The sequence below is a fragment of the Ursus arctos genome, unplaced genomic scaffold, assembly GCF_023065955.2.
Source record: "Ursus arctos isolate Adak ecotype North America unplaced genomic scaffold, UrsArc2.0 scaffold_11, whole genome shotgun sequence".
Classification (NCBI taxonomy): Eukaryota; Metazoa; Chordata; class Mammalia; order Carnivora; family Ursidae; genus Ursus; species Ursus arctos.
Genome location: NW_026622775.1, coordinates 39245676 through 39265354, shown reverse-complemented (window position 1 = coordinate 39265354; position 19679 = coordinate 39245676). Strand labels below are relative to the sequence as shown.

The 19679-nt window shown below is 34.4% G+C and overlaps 1 protein-coding gene across 5 annotated transcripts in view; it reads left to right on the top strand.

Annotated features, from left to right (window-relative positions):
* LRBA (LPS responsive beige-like anchor protein) overlaps positions 1–19679 on the top strand; it is a 791618-nt gene that overhangs the window by 270301 nt on the left and 501638 nt on the right. For all 5 annotated transcript variants that reach the window (XM_044384357.3, XM_026499457.4, XM_026499458.4 and 2 more), the window contains exons 32-34: positions 9585–9663; positions 11339–11472; positions 19568–19629. In XM_044384357.3, the coding sequence (XP_044240292.2) occupies positions 9585–9663; positions 11339–11472; positions 19568–19629 (275 nt within the window). The remainder of the gene's footprint in view (positions 1–9584; positions 9664–11338; positions 11473–19567; positions 19630–19679) is intronic.

Below are 19679 nucleotides of genomic sequence, written 5' to 3'. Positions count from 1 at the left end.
ATTAATAACAATGGCAAATCCTTCTTAGTAACTGATAAAAGAGATTTATCAGAGAACAAGTTATACCCTGGGTAAATGTATATTTTAAAAGAAAGCTAAAAGAGAAAACAATTTTAAAATATATCAAAATCTGGAAATTTTGAAGTTACTCGTCAGTACAGGTTTAATTGCCCAGAATACAGTATGTGTTAAGATGCCATTACTCTTATTTCAGATATGCTAACATGTTTTTTCTACCATTGATGCAAAGCATAAGTGATTAAAACAAAAATGAAGCTAACCCAATAAAGGAACTAAATAGACTGTTTTTCAGTCTGTGCTGGGTATTTGCTAGTTTGTAAAATATAATAATTATACTTCTCATTAGAATATTAGGCTCTGTTCTGTTTATCAGAGCCATGCATATTATTGATTAGCATGTTTATTTTTAACGTTGAAGAAAAATATTTGATTCTTTGCTTTATGTAAAATTTGACCCAAGAGGCTTATATTTACTCAATCAATTGAAGTTTCTTTTATTTAATAAAGAGTTTTTACTGGGCATATAGACTGTCCCCCCTGCAACTGGTCCAGAATTGGTGAGGAGGTTGGGGGTTGGTGAAAGGGAGAGGGAGAGAAATTTAAAAAATCCGGTGCCTAGGGATTAAATACTGGCACTTGTTTTAGTGATACTTTATTGCAAAGGACATTATTTATTTAGACCCTTAGGGACTTTGAATAAACAGTTGGCTATTCCCTGGATAGATACTAGACAGATGATATATTTGCATTTTCCTTTTTGTTCTTTTGAATGTCTGGAACACTGTCAGTTTGAAGGAGCCAGTTTATCAGTGCAAGGATAAGGAAAAGATAAGTCAGTATCATTCCACATGTTCAGAGTAGCTTCTGCATTTACATATGTGTATTAAAAATATTTAATGTTAATTTAAAACAATAAATTAAGTCATAAATTTATGATTTTATCTGAGTTGAAAAATGCAGAATATTTTTTTCATGTGGTGTTTTCCTCCAATAATTATTACTAGTTGATTTTTTAAAAAGTTTTTATTTAAATTTAAGTGTAATATTAGTTTCAGTTATACAATTTAGTGATTCCATACAACACCCAGTGCTCATCACAACAAATGTACCCCTTAATCCCCATCACCTATTTTACCCCCCCTTTTTATCTTTGTTGGTAAAGTGTTCTCTTATTATTGAAAAAGACCATTTATAGAATCCTTTTCTGCTGTAGTCTCTTTTAGGTTTGAAAATTGGCAACACTTCTAGGGTAGTGTCAGGAAGGCATTTTTATTACTGTTTTTTTTAGAGCCACCATTGCTCCTTGTCTTCTTCAGACTTTGGATATGCATTTCAGCTTGTTAAAATTAGCATCAGCACAGTAAAAGCTATTTTTATTTTGTAACTACTACCTAAAGCCTCAGACAAATATTTTCTTGGGATTTTCTACTTCTGTCTTTACTTTTAAATAGATGGGACTTTATACTTCCCTTTATTTCAGGTTCAGAGAAGTTTGAGAAAAACTACCAATAATCCTTTAAGAGACAATATCTGTTATACTCTAAATAAAGGTGGTCTTTAAAAACTACCACCAATTAAAAGAAATAAAGCTCAGAAATAGTTAATTAATCACTAGTAATAGAATTCAATGGCCAGTTATGGTTTAGTGATCATATTGCTGTTAAGGATTTAGAGAATTGGAGGTATCATTAACTGACTATAATAAAGATATTTGGTCTCTGAAGTACTTCATTGAGTGTTGTGTAGAAATAGAAGGATGGATCTGCATCTCAGAAATTCCAGATACTGAACAGTGAAAGATTCTTTTCAACTTTACCTTGTTTTGCCCTCTAGTTTGAAATTTTAATGTAGAAAAAAAAATGAGAAAATGGAAAACTTTTGATTGTGAAGTGGGAATTCGTGTATTTATGAATTTTAAAAATTGTCATTATAAAGAAATTTATTTTATTTTATTATTATTATTATTTTTAAAGATTTTATTTATTTGACAGAGAGAGAGAGCCAGCGAGAGAGGGAACACAAGCAGGGGGAGTGGGAGAGGGAGAAGCAGGCTTCTCCCCGAGCAGGGAGCCGATGCGGGGATGGATCCCAGAATGCTGGGATCATGACCTGAGCCAAAGGCAGACGCTTAACAACTGAGCCACCCAGGCGCCCCATTATAAAGAAATTTATACTTTAAATTTTACTTTAAAGTAAAATTTAAGCTTTACTTTACTTTAAAACTTGTCATTATAAAGAAATATGTACTTTAACTTCACTTTAAAATTAATACTGTATGCATTAGGCCAGGTTCTATTCAGTTTCTTAGGCTTTTATGTACAGTTAGCTCTCAATTGAGCAGGATGGTGAAGAGAAGAGGAAGACAGTGATAAATAAAAATCCCAGGAAAAAGAAAAGTTAATTCTGATTTTCAAGGGAACGGGAAGGAAATGTGTATGTAAAGGAAAGATTAACAACTTCGTCTTGTAGGAATACTTTCTAAGAGTTGGGCTCATTAATTATACAAAGGTTGATTGTCTAAAATTGCTACAGTATCCTACCCCAAAGGAACCAAGCCTGTGGAGAGTCAGTCTAGATTTCTGAATCTCTATGTTTGGCTGAGAGTTGCTGAATCAGAATTATTGATCTAGTTCTGCCTGAAGACCAAGCATATTTCAGGGAAGGTCAAGTTGTTCCAGATCGTTGCTGATTAGAGCCTGGCTGTTTATCTATACCCGTAACTAATTTTATTTGTCTTACCTAAGAGAGTAAGTGGAATCAAAATGCCCAGATACAAATGAAGTGAGCCTGAGGAAATTATGGGAGTGAAGTGAGGCAGTACAGGTTTTAATAAAAATATTTTCTTTTACAGTGGCTGGATTTATCAAATGTTTATGGCTATATTTTGTTATATACCAATGTATGTGATAAATGAAATTGTTGGAAATCCACAATTTTGTAACAGTAAAATTTTTGTAACAGTAAAATCTGGGTTTGATTCTTTGCTTTATAACTTCTAGACTTTTAAACATTTACCTTTGGTTTCTTTAAAAAAATTTTTAGAGTAAGGTTTTTAAAACGTACTTTATAAGCTTCATGACATTTAAGTTACCTACACTTAATGTCACATGAGTAATCATTGAAGAATTTGGGTGTATTTTCAGCCTGAAGTACAGACTAAAGGGATACTTTAAGTATTTTAAAGGAAGTCATAGAGTAGAAGGGTAGGAAAGGAAGCTATCATTCATTGTGTATTTACTATGGTCCAGGCTCAGAATAATTCTGTGAAGTGTAGGTATCACTATTCATTTTATAGATTAGGGAAATAAAGCACAGAGAGCATAAGTAACTTTACCCAAGGTCCCACTGCTGGTAAGTGGCAGAGCTCTTACTGCCCCTCCCAAACATTTCAGTCATATAACAACCCCTGAAGGGTAGTTATTGTCAGAGAAACTGGCCTAATATTGATAGAGCTAGGATTCAATTTGAGAATGGTTTGGTTGTAGGTGGCTGGTGAGGAAGTGTTTTCTGCTAGTGTAGAACATGTTTTCTAAAGAAATTGGTGTGGAAGTTATGTGAGAGATTGTTGAGAATTTGAGAGCTTAGCAGGATTTCCTTTAGATATGGAAGAGAAAGGCTGTGGTCTTGAATGACTTAACATTTCTTTTTGAAAGCAGGAAGGGAAATGGATTTCAGGCTGAGAAGAGTAGAGGAACTTTTATATTTATTACCAGAATTTAATAGGTAAGTAATATATAAATAGAAGGCTTGACTAAAAATGGATAGCAGGAATCATGAATACATAGTAGAGTCACTTAGAAGAGCTCTAAACTTTTCTTATGTAGTGCTTTGCAGAAATGTGGTAGAGTAACATTGAAGATTCTACTTTATCTTAGGTGCTTTTTTTTTTTTTTTTTTAAAGATTTATTTATTTGGCAGAGAGAGCAGAAGAGTACAGACAGGGGGAGCGGCAGAGGGAGAGGGAGAATCATCCCAGACCCTGGGATCATGACCTGAGCCGAAGGAAGTCGCTTAACAGACTGAGCCACCCAGGTGCCCCTATCTTAGGTGCTTTACATTTTTTAATTTAAACATCATAACAACCATGTAAAAATTTGGTCGTTTTTCTCTTTTCTAAATCATACTGGTAAGATGACTTAAAAGGAACGTTCTAGAGTTCTGCATGGCAACAGTCACTACACACTTAACTATTTGTAATGAATGATAAAAGGTAAATGTCGCTATATATAATAATGACAAATTATGAAGAAAAAGATTCCTACAAAAATGCACAAAAGGTCAGAGTAGTAGTTATTTATGTTACCTGTTTTGTTTCCAGTGAAGTGGGAAAATTCATTCAATTTTACTAGTAGTCAAAGAAGTGTAAATTGTTTATTCAGGGCAATTTGGCAAGATGTATCCATATTTAAAGTGTGTGTTTATTGACTTCTAGGAGTTACCTCAAAAAATTGGGTCCCCTGGGTGGCTCAGTTCGTATCCAACTCTTGACCTCAGCTCAGATCCTGATCTCAGGGTTGTGAGTTCAAGCCTTGCCTTGGGCTCCACACTGAGTGTGGAGCCTACTTAAAAAAAAAAAAAAATCAAGGCGTGCACATAAATTTATGTAAGCAAATACAAAACACTATTTATTATGGTAAAGAACTAGGAATGACTCAAATTAATGTCCCTGGATTTTAGTTGGTCTGATATATCCTCATGATTAGAAGCAGATTATGATATACTTCTTTGGTAGGAATAGTATGGAACAGGTGGAGAAGAAAAGAATCTAATCACCTGGTGCACAATTTTGTTTGTCTTTATTTTAATTCCAATATAGTTAACGTACAGTGTTATATTAGTTTCAGGTGTACAATAGTGATGCAACATTTCCATAATCACCCAGTGCTCATGATATGGTGCACAATTTTGACTTGTCACAATATGGATGATGATCACTTTCATTATTTGAGAAACATTTAACTGCCTATTTTCTATATGGTAAAGTTGCTCTTTCCCTTTTGTTTTTAATAAGTGTTTTGTGGGAAAGTACTTTGAAATTATTTAAATATCCTGTTCCTCAGATTGTTAATTTATCATATCAGTATGGCCTTTTTGACTTCCTATTTTATTGGATGAGTTGTAGTCAGTTATTATCATTATTTATTTTTATGCTCAAAATGTCTCCAGTTTGGAGAGTGGTAGTCTCTTCAAGCTGGCTTCTGTGTTTTTGTGAACAATGGCCTATTATTCCTTGGGCATATCTTTGCTTTCTAAAAAACAAAACTAGATGTTTCAAGCTCATTGTGTACTTTTCTCCAGTAGACCTTGAATTGGTCATTTCTCTTTCTTAGTGAAGAATAGTATTTAGAAGCCAGATTTGGACATGAGGTGTTAGGCTATTTTTGCTCCCAAGTCCTCTCAGTGGACAGAACTAGGGACTATATTTGGATACGTGGTTGAGTGAGGGTATATATTTCATATATACTTTTATATATTACCTGTATTTAGTGAAACCGTGAATTCACACAAATGTCCTTAATTTCAAATCATTACCTCAAAGTTCTTTTTAGTTTTCTTTTCTGCTTAAATGCCCTCTTCACATTGTTTGATCTTTTATACCTTGCTGTGGGTTAGTGTAGCCCCCATCCCTGTGCAAATGCTTTCCGTGATCTATTCACGCTAACTGCTTGAGGCCTGACTAGTTTAAGAAGGTTTGGAAAAGAGGCCCCTTTTGCTCTTTAAACACAGTATTTTTCTGTTGTAATCATATTGGGAAAATAACTGATTTTACGTGTAACACAAGATTACAGATTCTCAGATGTAGATTCTCTCTTGGCTAACTCTCTTCCTGCCTTTAGGCTTTTGCTCGTAGGTCACCTTCCCTAAGTTTCACCTTGACCATCATATCTAAAGATGCAACCAGCTGTCACTAACCCCCACCCCATGCTTCCATTTCCCCTCAGTCTTCTCTATTATTTCCTATAGCACAACCACTTTCTAGCTTCCAACTTATTTATTATTTTTATTATTTATTGTCTGTCTTCCTCTACAAGGGCTGAACTTTTTGTTTATATAAGCACTGATATATCCCAAGCAACTAGAACAATACCTCGTCCTCTATTTGTTCTCAAAAGATAATTTTCAATAAATAAATGAGTGAATAAAGCTGCATGTTTATTTCAGTCCTCAGTGTTCACTCAGGAATCTGGTTTCTTTTAGGGGGGCCACGCAAATTAAGAATAAGAAAATCTTGGGGCACTTGGGTGGCTCAGTCAGTTAAGCGTATGACTCTTGATTTCCACTCAGGTCATGATCTCAGTGTTGTGAGATCAAGCCCCATGTCAGGCTCTGTGCTGGGCATGGAGCCTGCTTGGGAGTTTCTCTCTCCCCCCGCCCCTCCCCCAAGCCGCCCCCCCCCTTTAAAAAAAAAAGAACTCTATACTTTTAAGCCCAGTTAAATATACTGCCACATTTGGTGTCCTTTTGTAGTGAGGGGGGTGATAGAGATGGTCTCCTATGGGTTACACTTTTGGAACAGATCTTGGAGGTTCATCTTCACTACAAGTAAATCATTATACTTACACAGTATGTTGGAATTATGCAACTGTTTTTCCTCTGGGCCTCTAGTTTATGTGGTCTTGAGGTTGTAGACTGGCAAAATAAAGATCTTAGACAGTTACGCAGTTCTTCCTTACTTAGTCTTTTACCATATCCTCAGATTTGAATCTGTTGCTTTCTTGATTTCGTCCACTGTTTCCTCTTACAATTAGATCTCAACTATGTCTGACTACAATTGTTAAGATGCCTTTGATTATAAAACGTGTTGATGTGAGAAATGCTACCATGTGAAAAGATGTGCATTTTATCCTGATGAAACAGGTTATTATGGAAAAGAATTCTTACTTAGAGATTTCTTTAATTCTGACTCTTTTAAAATAATGTGATGATTTTTATCTTTCTCTTCCTGACTTCATCTAAAATCTCTATCAATGTGCTCTAACCAAAGACCGCCAGGAATAAATCTTTGGCTGAGTAAGTTAGTTCAGTGAGGGAGAATGCACACAATGGGGAAATTTGGGACATGTCAGTAATAGAATGTTAGAAATGATTTATTATGGGGTTTGAGCTTATATTAGGTGATTTTAGGGAGGGGTTAAGGCAGTGGGGCTTTCTTCTGAATTGGGTACTGTTTGGAAGCATGGGTAATTCTGTGATGAGATATCCTAATAAAGCTCATCTGGAAGCATGGAATTCTAAAGCTACAATTTGTAAAGAAGTCAGTCATTCATATTAGGATTTGAGATGTTTGACCATCTTTGTTACTTGGATGGAGTTCATGTTTTTGTCTGTTGGTACATGATTAAGTGGTGGTATTTTTTTGTGTTGATTCAGCATGATCGCAGCATGGCTTTGTCTGATGTTGATGTTTTATGAAATTGTTTATATTCAGCAAGAGAACACCAAGACCTAGTTGTGTGTTCTAAGCCAGCTCCTAACAACACTAGGCCTAATCAATATCACGAGGCCTAATCAATATTATCTGTTGTCAGAGGCTGCTTTTCTACCTTTTCAGCTGTTTCTATCTTCTTTATGTATGCTAGACGAGCATTTCTTCATCTATCTCTCCTTTATTTATCTTTCCACACCACTTTGTGGCCTTTTAGGTGCTTCCAGCATACCTATGCCTAAAGTTTTGAGAACAGATCAAAAGCATCAGACCTCTGATAGTGCATAGATTCCAGGATCTTTTGAGCCACTCTTCTCGTGTGTATCAGCTTTGCATATTCTTTGTTTCAGTATGTTTCCTGTCTTTTTTGGACTGCTCCTCTATAGAATTTTGATGGGGTTTCAGGATGTATTTACCCAAATACTAACTTGGCACCCATTTAAGATACTGCTTTCAGAAACTGGAAGTTTACTTAGTGAATTACAGCTGCAAGCAAGAAAGATGTGCATGTCTCCTGTATCTATAGACTCCAGGTTGTAAGGATATCATCCCAGTTGGAATCCAGTGACTCTTACAATCCCTGTGTCATAGAGGGACACTGTATGTGTTTATTCTTTTTCTTCCTAATATTGGCCTTAGAAAAAGCAAATGGCTGTTCTGTTTCCTTAGGTCCTACTCCTAGCTTAAATAGAATGATGTTCTATCCCATATATCCTAATTCTTAAACAGGAACTTTATTTTTCCCCTTTCTTGAGCTTTTAGAATTCCTTAAGCCTCAGTAAATTATCCTACAGGTTAGTCTTCTAGATTCACTCTTTCAAGACTTGTCATAATATAAGTTGTTTTTGTTCCTATCTGTTCTTTTACTCTTCCAGCGTTACTTTTCTGGTGATTATTTTTCTCTTGCCAAGTAAACAGTTATCTGTTGAAAACAAAGATGATAATTCTTGTATAGGATAAAATAGTTTGAACATTTTGTAATATACGAGGATGAATTGGCCATTCAACAAAATATACAAGAGTATTTAAGGGTATCTGGAAGTATTCGTTGGAGAATAAAATAAGATCACATGGTAGAAATCAGTTTTACATGGTAGTTTGAACAAAGAGAGGGACATTAAAAAGTAGGAAATAGAGAAGTATATACCAGGTGGGAAGATTGACCTGTAAAATATGAGAGGTGGGAATGATTAAGGGAATACTTTCCGGAATTAACATACATTGAGGACCTTCTATTGTCAACTTCTCTAGGCTCTAGAAAGAGATGGATGAAAAAGATGAGGTCTCTGCTTTTAAAAAGATTAGTATAGTAGGGGCGCCTGGGTGGCGCAGTTGTTAAGCATCTGCCTATGGCTCAGGGCGTGATCCCAGCATTCTGGGTTCAAGCCCCGCATCAGACTCCTCGGCTGGTAGCCTGCTTCTTCCTCTCCCACTCCCCTTGCTCGTGTTCCCTCTCTCGCTGGCTGTCTCTCTCTCTGTCAAATAAATAAATAAAATCTTAAAAAAAAAAAGATTAGTATAGTATGAAGAAAGATATTTTAAAAATCAATTGAAATATAGTATGACAAATGCACCAACAGGTTATCTTCTAATTACTTTGAGGCTACAAATGAGGGAGTATAACTTCTATTTGAATCATTTAAGAAAGGTTTCTCAGGTATTGACTGGGTTATGTTTGTTAGGCTAGACTCAGGCTGTAGCATAAGTTATTCTGTGACTGAATAAGGTCAGTTTTTATGGAAGTGGAGGTTTATGTGCTTGAGGCTAAATTTGGAATTAGCTGTTTATGCGTTTTGCTTCTATTTTAAAAAGTGTCTACTTCTAAATCTCTGTTGCCACTTGTTGGATAGAAGCAATCATGACTCCAGTTTAGTGAGGCAGAATTTAGTTTTCTATTACCTCTGCAGCTGATGGATCATAGGTTACTTGGTGTAATCATCAAACTTGTAACTAAGATTTACATATTAAATGATTAAAGAAAGACCTTGTTAATTGGTAGATTTTAATGTTATCCAAATTATAATGGGCATTTAAAAGTGCACTGTAATGTTTTTTGTTGACTTGGTATAAAGATAACTTCTTTATTTAAACCTTTATCAAACAGAAAATTCCTGTAAATGGTTATTTTATTTTATAGGTGGTAGATCATCTAATGCAAGATTGCCCTCGGTGCCAACAGTTGGCTCAGTTTCACAAGACCAAGTTTCAAATATGAGGTATTAAAGCTATTACTTGGATATTTGGATGTATTCCTTTTGATGACTCTTTGAACTGTCTAGTAACTTTCTTTTGTCTATTTCTTTTTTAAAAAACATATAAGTGACATTTAGAGGATTGAATGTTTTGGAAGTTCCTTTTTAAAGATTATGAGATGTAAAAGTTTATGAGAAGTGGCTATTGTGGTTAATAAGTGCTGCATGCAAAACAAATATTTAATTACACAGGTAGTAACTTATGACTTAGGTTTCATATGATTATAAACTGGAAATTTAGAATTCATTGTTTGTTTTCTAAAAAAATGCTAAAATAAGTTATAGCCAGGCAACCAAAGCCATAGTGAAACTGAATAGTAGGTGATTTTTACTGTCATTAACCTTTTTAAATTGGGCATGTGCATTTCAAATTCTGAGTTAGAATACTGGAATATTTTCTACCACTAGAGCCTTCATGGTCAGAATTCTTGATCCTCCTTCCACAACTGGAAAATCCATAGCACTCCACAGATATTGGCATGAGAGTGCTGTAAGTTTAATCTTGTAGTTGTGATATTATCCTGAGATGAGTCTCTATAAGTAGAGAGGAATAGTATTAAGGATAGTACCTAGGACGAGATGCTAATTGGCAGAAGAAATTTCCATCAGCTTAACAGTTGATAGTTTCAGTAGCAACTCTTGTTGGTATTAAGAAGTACTCCTTGTGTGAATAAATAGATAAGTAGTGGCTGTTTGTGTATATGTTTCGTTTATAAGTTAGGAACTAAAGCTCTGGATACCTCTGAATTTCCTGAAATGCAGGGGGCTTGTTTAACTCATTAAATATATACGTGTGTGTGTTTGTATATGTGTTTATGTGTGTATACATATGTGTATATGTGCATATGGTCACAGAGACTTATTAATGTGTAAATCGAGATCATTATAAATGTGCCAGTAAAGTATACTAATTCCAAATGAAAAGTTGTTCAGATTGCTTTAGAAAAAAATTCTTAGAGATAAAGATGTCAATGAAAAAAGGGTATAAACTAATTCAGTTTATGAATATTTATGGAGTCTATGCTGTATGCTGCAGCGGAGAACTTAGAAATGAAGACATAATTCTTGAACTGAAGGTGCTGATGGTTTATTAATAGACAAATTTTTTTCTCTTAAAGACTTTATTTATTTGAGAGAGAGCGCGAGAGAAAGAGAAAGAGAGTGTGTGGACTAGTTGGGGGAGGGGCGGAGGGAAAGGGAGAAGCAGAGTCCCCTTAAAGCAAGGAGCCCAATATAGGGCTCTATGCCAGGACCCTGAGATCATGACTTGAACCGAAGACAGGCGCTTAAACTGACTGAGCCACTCAGGCGCCCCATGAATAGACAAATTTGATAAGAATTTGGTAGAGTTTTTTTAGTTTATAATGGTGTTAAAAATCAAGTGCTCTCAGCTGACCCATTAAGATTTCCAATAAAAGCTGTGTTTAGAGTAGTTGTTTACCAGATTGTTTGTCAGGGTTGGGGATGGTAATATAGAACTTAATAATAAAGAGTATTCCAGCAGAATGATATGTATAGCAATAATGAGTCTTTATGTAATTTTTAATTTCTCATGAATTTTACATTGCTTTGGAAACTCATTTTAAAAACTGAAAGTTGTAAATTCTAATGAATAGTTCAGATAACATCTTTCCATCAGTATTACAGAGAGGCTTGAACATGCTTTGGAAAAGGCAGCTCCTCTTCTGCGAGAAATTTTTGTGGATTTTGCACCTTTTCTTTCTCGGACACTTTTGGGTAGTCATGGACAAGAACTGCTTATAGAAGGAACAAGTAAGTGATTTTTCTGTATGTCACTTTACAAATATTTATTTAAATTTATGTTTAAGTTTCAAGGTTAAAATTTAAACGGATAATATGAGATGCATGGAGTTTCATTGTTCTCAAGTATTTTCAGCCTTTGACAAGGTTTCTTACAGAGGCTGTATCTTTTGAAAAATATGTCTCATCTAATATTCTAATCTGATTTGGATTTTTAACGAGTGATTTGGAAGAAGCAGAAAAGTACGTACTGAACCAAAGAAGTATGACTTAGATTTCTTTTTTTAATGCATTAAAATGAACTGTGAGAATGGAGAATTGGAAAGATTAGTGTTATAGTAATTAGTGGGCATTTACCTGGGATTTTACTTGAACTTAAGATCCATAGAAACAATATTGTATTGCCACGTATTAGGAAAATGAGGAATGTGTTATTAGTCTTTATTAGTAGAATTCTGTTTTATAAATAAGTAGAAGTTACAGTAGTACTCTATCCTGCTTATATCATACATAGATTCCTGGATCATTTATAGGTAGTATACTTTGAGATGGTGTCAAAGTAGAGAGCATGCAGAGTTGGTTTTGAGTGGATTGGAAACCATGCTGTTTATAGAATGAATGAGAAGTATTCGGACTTTTTTTTTTTTTTTTTAATATGGGGCACTTGGCATGTAAGTGAATGTTTCCTAATATTAGAATGGGTGACTCAGCCAAGTGCTATCTCTGACAGCAGATATCAGTTCAACAAAGAATAGCTTTTCAAACAATTCTAGTTAAGAGCTTAATAAACTGACTTCAAAATACTAATCTTCATCCTTATAACTAGAATTTTTTAAGGATAGGCTAGAAGACTTTCATCAGTGATAATATAGAATTGATTTTTTTTATTTACAAGTATTTGGACTAGAAGTTTGCTAAATCTGGCTTGTCTGTGTCCGTGGTTGATGGATAAAACACTTTGATTCTCCTAAAGGTGAAAAATCATAGAAAAATGTAATTATTTATACTCTGGTCTCTTTAAATATCAGTTTACACCTTTAGTTATAAATTTTTTTAGTAACAGTCACAAGATGATCTCTTGAACAATTTCTTAAAACTTGTAAAAAACCACTTTTTTTTAAATAAAGATTTTATTCATTTATTTGATAGAGAGACACAGCAAGAGAGGGAACACAAGCAGGGGGAGTGGGAGAGGGAGAAGCAGGCCTCCAGCTGAGCAGGGAGCCCGACGTGGGGCTCGATCCCAGGACCCTGGGATCATGACCTGAGCCGAAGGCAGACGCTTAACAAGTGAGCCACCCAGGTGCCCCCAAAAAACCACTCTTTTTGTAGAAATAAGAATATGGAAATGCAAGGTAGAGGTAGTTCAATAGTTTAAGATACTCTTTATCTTAGCATTAATTGAGGGATATCAGCACTTTGTAAGTAATAAGCTTTAGTTGAAATAGGGATTTCATTATCATCTGTGCTATAGGTATATATGGAGTTGGTGATGAGTGATCTCATTTCCACAGAGGGAAAAAGTAGCATTGAATTTATTTGAAGAAATTCAGGTTTTAGAAATATTTAATTAATTTGGGGTAGAAATTTACTTCATCTGCTGAAGGATATAACTTATTAGGCTATGCATAGACAATTAGATCTAATGAAGTAATAAAATTTGAAAAATAGTGAATAGAAAAATTGAAGGACTTCTCCCTAATCTATACTTCACATTTTAAGTGTTTATTTTTTAAAGTGGTGGGACAACTTATGAACTATATTTCCTTATTGTAAAATGAATTATTAATTACAGCTTTTTGGTGTAGCAAAACATTGTTGTTTTTTATTTGGTCTTTGAGTTTTATAATAGATCCAACAAGATACTCAGAAGTACTAAACTTGCCAATTCTAGATCCTTGAACAAAATTGAATTTAGAATCAGTTTCTTACTGGTACGTTCTGCTAAACTGATAACAAGGAAGATGATGCACTCTTACTTACCTATAAACCTGAGCAGTGCCTACGCATTGGACTGTATTCATAAAATTAGCAAAAGAAATCTAGGAGTTTTATGCTTAATATGTATGTATTTTAAGTTGTGAGGAATGTTCTGGGTAGTCGTTTTTGTGCATTGTAAAACAAAGCTTTGAGTAGAACTGTTCACAGCATGGTACTGTACAAAAAGCACTAGACTCAAGACAGGAGACCCTGGTTTTAATCCTGCCTTTGTAAGTCAGTAGTTGTATGCCTAGACACTGGAAAATTTATTACTTCTACATTTTTTTAAATGATTTTTTTTTATTAAAAAAAATTTAAATATGTTAAATATTTATGGAGTAGAAAATGAAATAACCATGAACTTATAACCGACTCGCAAACCATCTTTGTTTTTGCTATAGTTGTTTGTTATATCTACCTACCTTTATTTTGCTTTAGTACTTAATTCCAGACATTATGTCGTTTTACCTTTAAATAATTAGTAATCCATGTAAAAAAGGATATTTTCTTACATAATCATAATTGCTGTGATTACACCTAATATTGATAATGGCTCTATGTCATATAATACTCAGTTCATATTCATCTTTATTTAGGTGTCTTTTTATAAATCATTTTCTTCTCATTAATATACAAACAAAAGCAGTTTATTGCATTTGGTTATATCTTTTTTTTTTTTTTTTAAAGATTTTATTTGTTTATTTGACAGAGAGAGACAACGAGAGAGGGAACACAAGTAAGGGGAATGTGAGAGGGAGAAGCAGGCTTCCTGCCCAGCAGGGAGTCCGATGGCGGGGCTCGATCCCAGGATCCTGGGATCATGACCTGAGCCAAAGGCAGACGCTTAATGTCTGGGCCACCCAGGCGCCCCTGGTTGTATCTTTTAAGTCTTTATTAATATCAAATAGTTTCTCCGTATTTTCCCTCTGTTTTCGTGCTATTGGCTTGTTGAAGAAATCTGGTTGGTTGTTCTGTAGAATGTTACTATTTTGGCACTCTGTGGCCATTGTTTCCTGATGATGTCATTTAATGGTTTCTCTGTCCCATTTATTTTCTGATGGCTTGAGATTAGATTTAAAAGTTTAATTAGAGGTCACACTCCCTATTACATCTTGCCTAGAACCACATATTTTCTTTTTTTTTTTTTTTTTTTTTAAACTTTATTTATTTTTATTTTTATTTTTTTAATAATAATTTTTTATTATGTTATGTTAGTCACCATACAGTACATCCCTAGTTTTTGATGTAATGTTCCATGATTCATTACTTGCATATAACACCCAGTGCACCATGCAATACATGCCCTCCTTAATACCCATCACCGGCCTATTCCAATCCCCCTCCCACCTCCCCTCTGAAGCCCTCAGTTTGTTTCCCAGAGTCCATAGTCTTTCATGGTTCATTCCCCCTTCTTCTTTTTTTTTTTTTTTAAATGATTTTTTATTATATTATGTTAGTCACCATACAGTACATCCCCGGTTTCCGATGTAAGGCTCGATGATTCATTAGTTGTGTATAACACCCAGTGCACCATGCAATACGTGCCCTCCTTACTACCCATCACCGGTCTATCCCATTCCCCCACCCTCCTCCCCTCTGAAGTCCTCAGTTTGTTTCTCATAGTCCATAGTCTCTCATGTTTCATTCCCCCTTCTGATTACCCCCCCTTTCTTTATCCCTTTCTTCCCCTACCGATCATCCTAGTTCTTAAGTTCCATAGATGAGAGAAATCATATGATAGTTGTCTTTCTCTGCTTGACTTATTTCACTTAGCATTATCTCCTCCAGTGCTGTCCATGTTGTAGCAAATGTTGAGAACTCGTTCTTTCTGATAGCTGAGTAATATTCCATTGTATATATGGACCACAACTTCTTAATCCAGTCATCTGTTGAAGGGCATCTCGGCTCCTTCCACGATTTAGCTATTGTGGACATTGCTGCTATGAACATTGGGGTGCATATGGCCCTTCTCTTCACTACGTCTGTATCTTTGGGGTAAATACCCAGTAAGAACCACATATTTTCTGATTGTCTCAATTTTAGTGATATTAACCCTCTCTTTCAACCTTTTGTAAGGATTGATATTTTATTACTTTTGTTTATTTGAAGAGGTCTTTCAAAAACAAAGAGAAAATTACTTAAAAAAATAAAAATTATTCTATCTTACAATTACTATATGTAAGTTCATTGGACATGTTTTTATAAATCTAAGATTCATTATAGGGTCTTTGTGATCTTAATTTTCCTATACCTTAAAACATTTTGCTATTTCACAATTATTTATCTGTTTTTCCTACTACAGTAAGGACTATAAAATAATGAGAAGACAAGAATACTGGAATTGCCCCTAGAATTATGATACAATAAGAAAATAAATCCTCACTCTTGGATCACCCTCAGTTTTTACTGCATTTCCCAAGTACTGGATCATATTTTAAGAAGATAGAAATTTGTTTTCTCAGTGGGAATAAAAACTGGTATTTGGGGAGGGCAAAAACATTTTGGGTATTGAATGATTTCTCACTCTCCAATGGGCCACAGTACATCGATACAGTATATCTTTAGTATTAAAATTTCATGGAGGGTGCAGTTAAGGAAAAAATAGTCTGAAATGGCTTCCTAGTGGGGAGCAATAATGAAAAAAAAAAGGTTGAGAAATATCAGTGTAATCGATGTAAAAGAAATCTGTGGATACCATCTTTGTGGTCTTATTTTCAGCTTTCATTGAAGTTAATTAAGAATTCAGAATTGTTTATTTTCTGCCCTTAATGATAAGGTGAAAAAATTGACAGAAGACATTTTGCAATTATTAGACCATCTGAGGATGAATTTAAAAAGAGAGAGAGCAGCACGCATAAATTTTATCAAACTCAAGAATTCATTAGTGCACAGTATATTTCTGTGGACAAAAAGGAAATTAATTTTCTTAGTATGTCATTCATTAGAAAGGACTTCATTGTACAAAATTTATGCAATGTTTTTTGACAAGAACATGGAACATCTTATTTTGCTAAAAAGGCTTGTGACATGTTCTTCCATGGCTTTGATAGTTACACACCACAATTTACTCGGTGCAGTTTCTAAGTGAATAAAAAAGGCAAGTGTGTTTCATGAGAGTTATTGGAAGGAAAAGCTCATGTAGAAATGAAAAAAAATCAGTGGATTGATCATTCTAAATGGTGTTTGAAAGTCTAAAGAAGAAAATATTTTATAATTCTGGATCAAAGAAGATGGCTGTCATCTTTTCAACAAAATTTTGAATGATTCAGCTTTTCCAAAGTACTGCATTTGATGATGCAGAAAAAGAACCAAAATTAATGATAAGCTGGAACCTATTAGAAGTTTATTTGAAATTTGGAATTAGTATTTACAAGGTGGATATCATGTTTATACATTGATGAGGAGCAGTTAGTTGTATCCAAAGGGCCTTGCTCATTTAGGATATATACAAATACCTTTAAAACCAGAGAAATATAGAATAAGAATTTGAGTTCATTATGCTTAAATTATTATTAAAACTTCTAATAATGTTTGTAATCATCTCTTTTTATATAAACTAAGTTGACTTAAAAATACATATTTTTAAAAAGGCTTCTTACATTCCATATGGCAAGTGGTCATGCCTATTTTTCATGGTCTGCTTGAAAGTTTAGACAGATCAATGGGTTTAGATGTTATGTTGCTAGCTTAAAATCTGGTAAGTCATTTAATATTTCTGAATTTAGCAGTAAGGAAAAGCAGTGATAATGGAGATGGGGTGAATAGTCTTGGGTGAAGAAATTATAATTGTCTTTGGTCATGAAACTCCAGAAGAGTATAAAACTCTTGGCTTTTGTATTCTGAGTTTATCTTTTTTGAAGAGACTAAAATTGCATATCTTTGAAAAACAAACCAAAAATAAAACCAAGCAAAATGAACCCTACCATTATTCTGAGAAGCTTTTAGGGAAATTGGATTAGGAGCGTATTCAGATCTCTGAGGCTACAGTACCTTGTTTGCTTTCTGCTGACTGGGGCAATAATTGGATGTGTGTGTGTATAAACGAAATTAATATTTCTACAACAACTTAGAACTTCACTCTAAGTATTGTTTTAGGGCCTTCCTTTGGATAATTCTTAGAATCTGAAGACAGATTTATTGGTTTACAATTCATTTCTTCCTTTTCACACCTGCAACTGGTGTCACCCAAGGGCGAGAGAGAGAGAGAGAGAGAGAGAAAGAGAGAGAGAGAGATGATTAAGTTGTGCAGCCTGATACCAAGTCCTTTATTGGTGATATTTCTTATTTGTTTGTGCCCAAGGTTATATATTTTTGTTTACAGTATTAAATACCCTTTAGACATGGAGCTTATTATTAGAGATCTAATATAGGTCTTTTTTGTCCTCTAAAGCCCTTTCTCATTTAAAATCCACCTTGGCCCTCCTCCCCATCCTTTACAAATCTACAAAATCCCCTTCCAAAAAAACACATGAATTGTTCTAATCAAACTGTGAATGTTATTTATTTTACTATCATTGAAAACTCAACTCATTGGTCATTGAGTTCTAACTTTGGATGGCCCATGCCTTTTTTGTCATTATTGTTCTTTTTCTGAGTGGATAAAAAAGGCTGAGCCAGATCAGAGCCCAGTGTTTTGCCATTAAAGAATTCTGGTTTCTCTAGAATAGAGCAGTTAGGAATAATGACCTAAGTGAAGAAAGATCTGAGTTTATTTTTTGTAAGTTGAAGTATATGGAACTTCCTGGTTGTTTACAATTTTATGTAAAGTGACAAGGTTTTGGACCAGCAGAGGGCTGCACCAGCAATGAGATGGACTATTCCTATGCCCTTCCTTTTGGCGTTGGTATTAGCCTGCAGAGCTATGTTCATTTCAGCGCTACAGAAACCATAATTTAGTCTAGTTAATGACCTGCTTTCTTAATGCAACATGTATATGCTCTGTATCTAATTTTGATGCTAGTGATCACACTATTAGCATCATTATTTCTATATTATACATTTTTCAGACATTGAGAAAAATCATTCTTTTTTAAAAAGTGAAGGGGGAACAACCTATTAAACGTGAATGCTATTTATAAGGCTACAGAATGGCAGTGTGTGCCATCAATAGGTATGAGGTAGCATGAATAAAAGAGGTAAGGAAAAAGAACTGCAGAGCTAGAAGATTAAAGAAAGAGAATAGGATGGGATGGGATGCGTGCAAGAGCTTTCATGGGAAGAAAGAAAGAAGATAATTTTGTAGGGTGTGTAAGGGGCCACCGGGAATTATTTTAGTTGCTACACCCTAGATTCTAAACTTGTGTTTGCTTAGAGAAATATAGAATGAAAAATTACAATTTTTCTGATTATTAGTAATGTAATTTAGTAATTTAGTGCTTTTAATTATGGGCATTGCTTTTTTAACATACTGATTATGAAGTGTTCTTTGAATGAACTTTTTACGATTTTGTTGGTAACCATAACTAAGGAAGTCTTCAGATATGTATTAATTGTTTAGAAGTTCCTTCCTTAGATATTCTTGGTGAACACAAATAAAACAGAAAAGAGAAAATGTAAATGAATTTATTTATAAGAAATCAAGAATATATAACAGAACGCTTGCACTTCTGTTAAGGTTTAGTGTGAGGTCACAGGTCAAGGTACTAATAAGAGTGTTTGGGATGTCTGCTGCCATGAAACAAAATGGAAACTTGATTGATAGCTAGAGGGTTGAAGGGAGAGAGTGTGGTGGAGAAAGCAAAGGTCAGGGAGCCATTTCCCTTCTCTGCATGTATAACAATCAGCTCTCTCCAAAACAAAATGTAGATGATATTGATCAATATGGCATATGTTGTGCACATTTCTCAGTATTGTGAAATGTCATTATATATGGAGTTCTCATGTTTTAGTACATTGAATACTGAGATGAAATAGTTTAGTTTACAAATGAAATCGTGGTAGTTTTGATACCAAGTTTAAAGTAATTGCAGAGTACTTTGTTTACTCATATGATCAAATATGTGTGGGTTTGGTTCTTAGCAAGATGTTAAATTTTGTTTTAAAAACCAGTTTGGATAAAGTTGTATAACAGATCCTTCATACTTATTTTTTACTTTGTAATTTTTCTTTTAAATTCTCTTTAAAATAGGTCTGGTTTGCATGAAGTCTAGTAGTTCGGTTGTGGAATTGGTTATGCTACTGTGTTCTCAGGTGAGTAACAGGAATAAATGTTGGATTAAAAGTAAATTCTTACATGAATT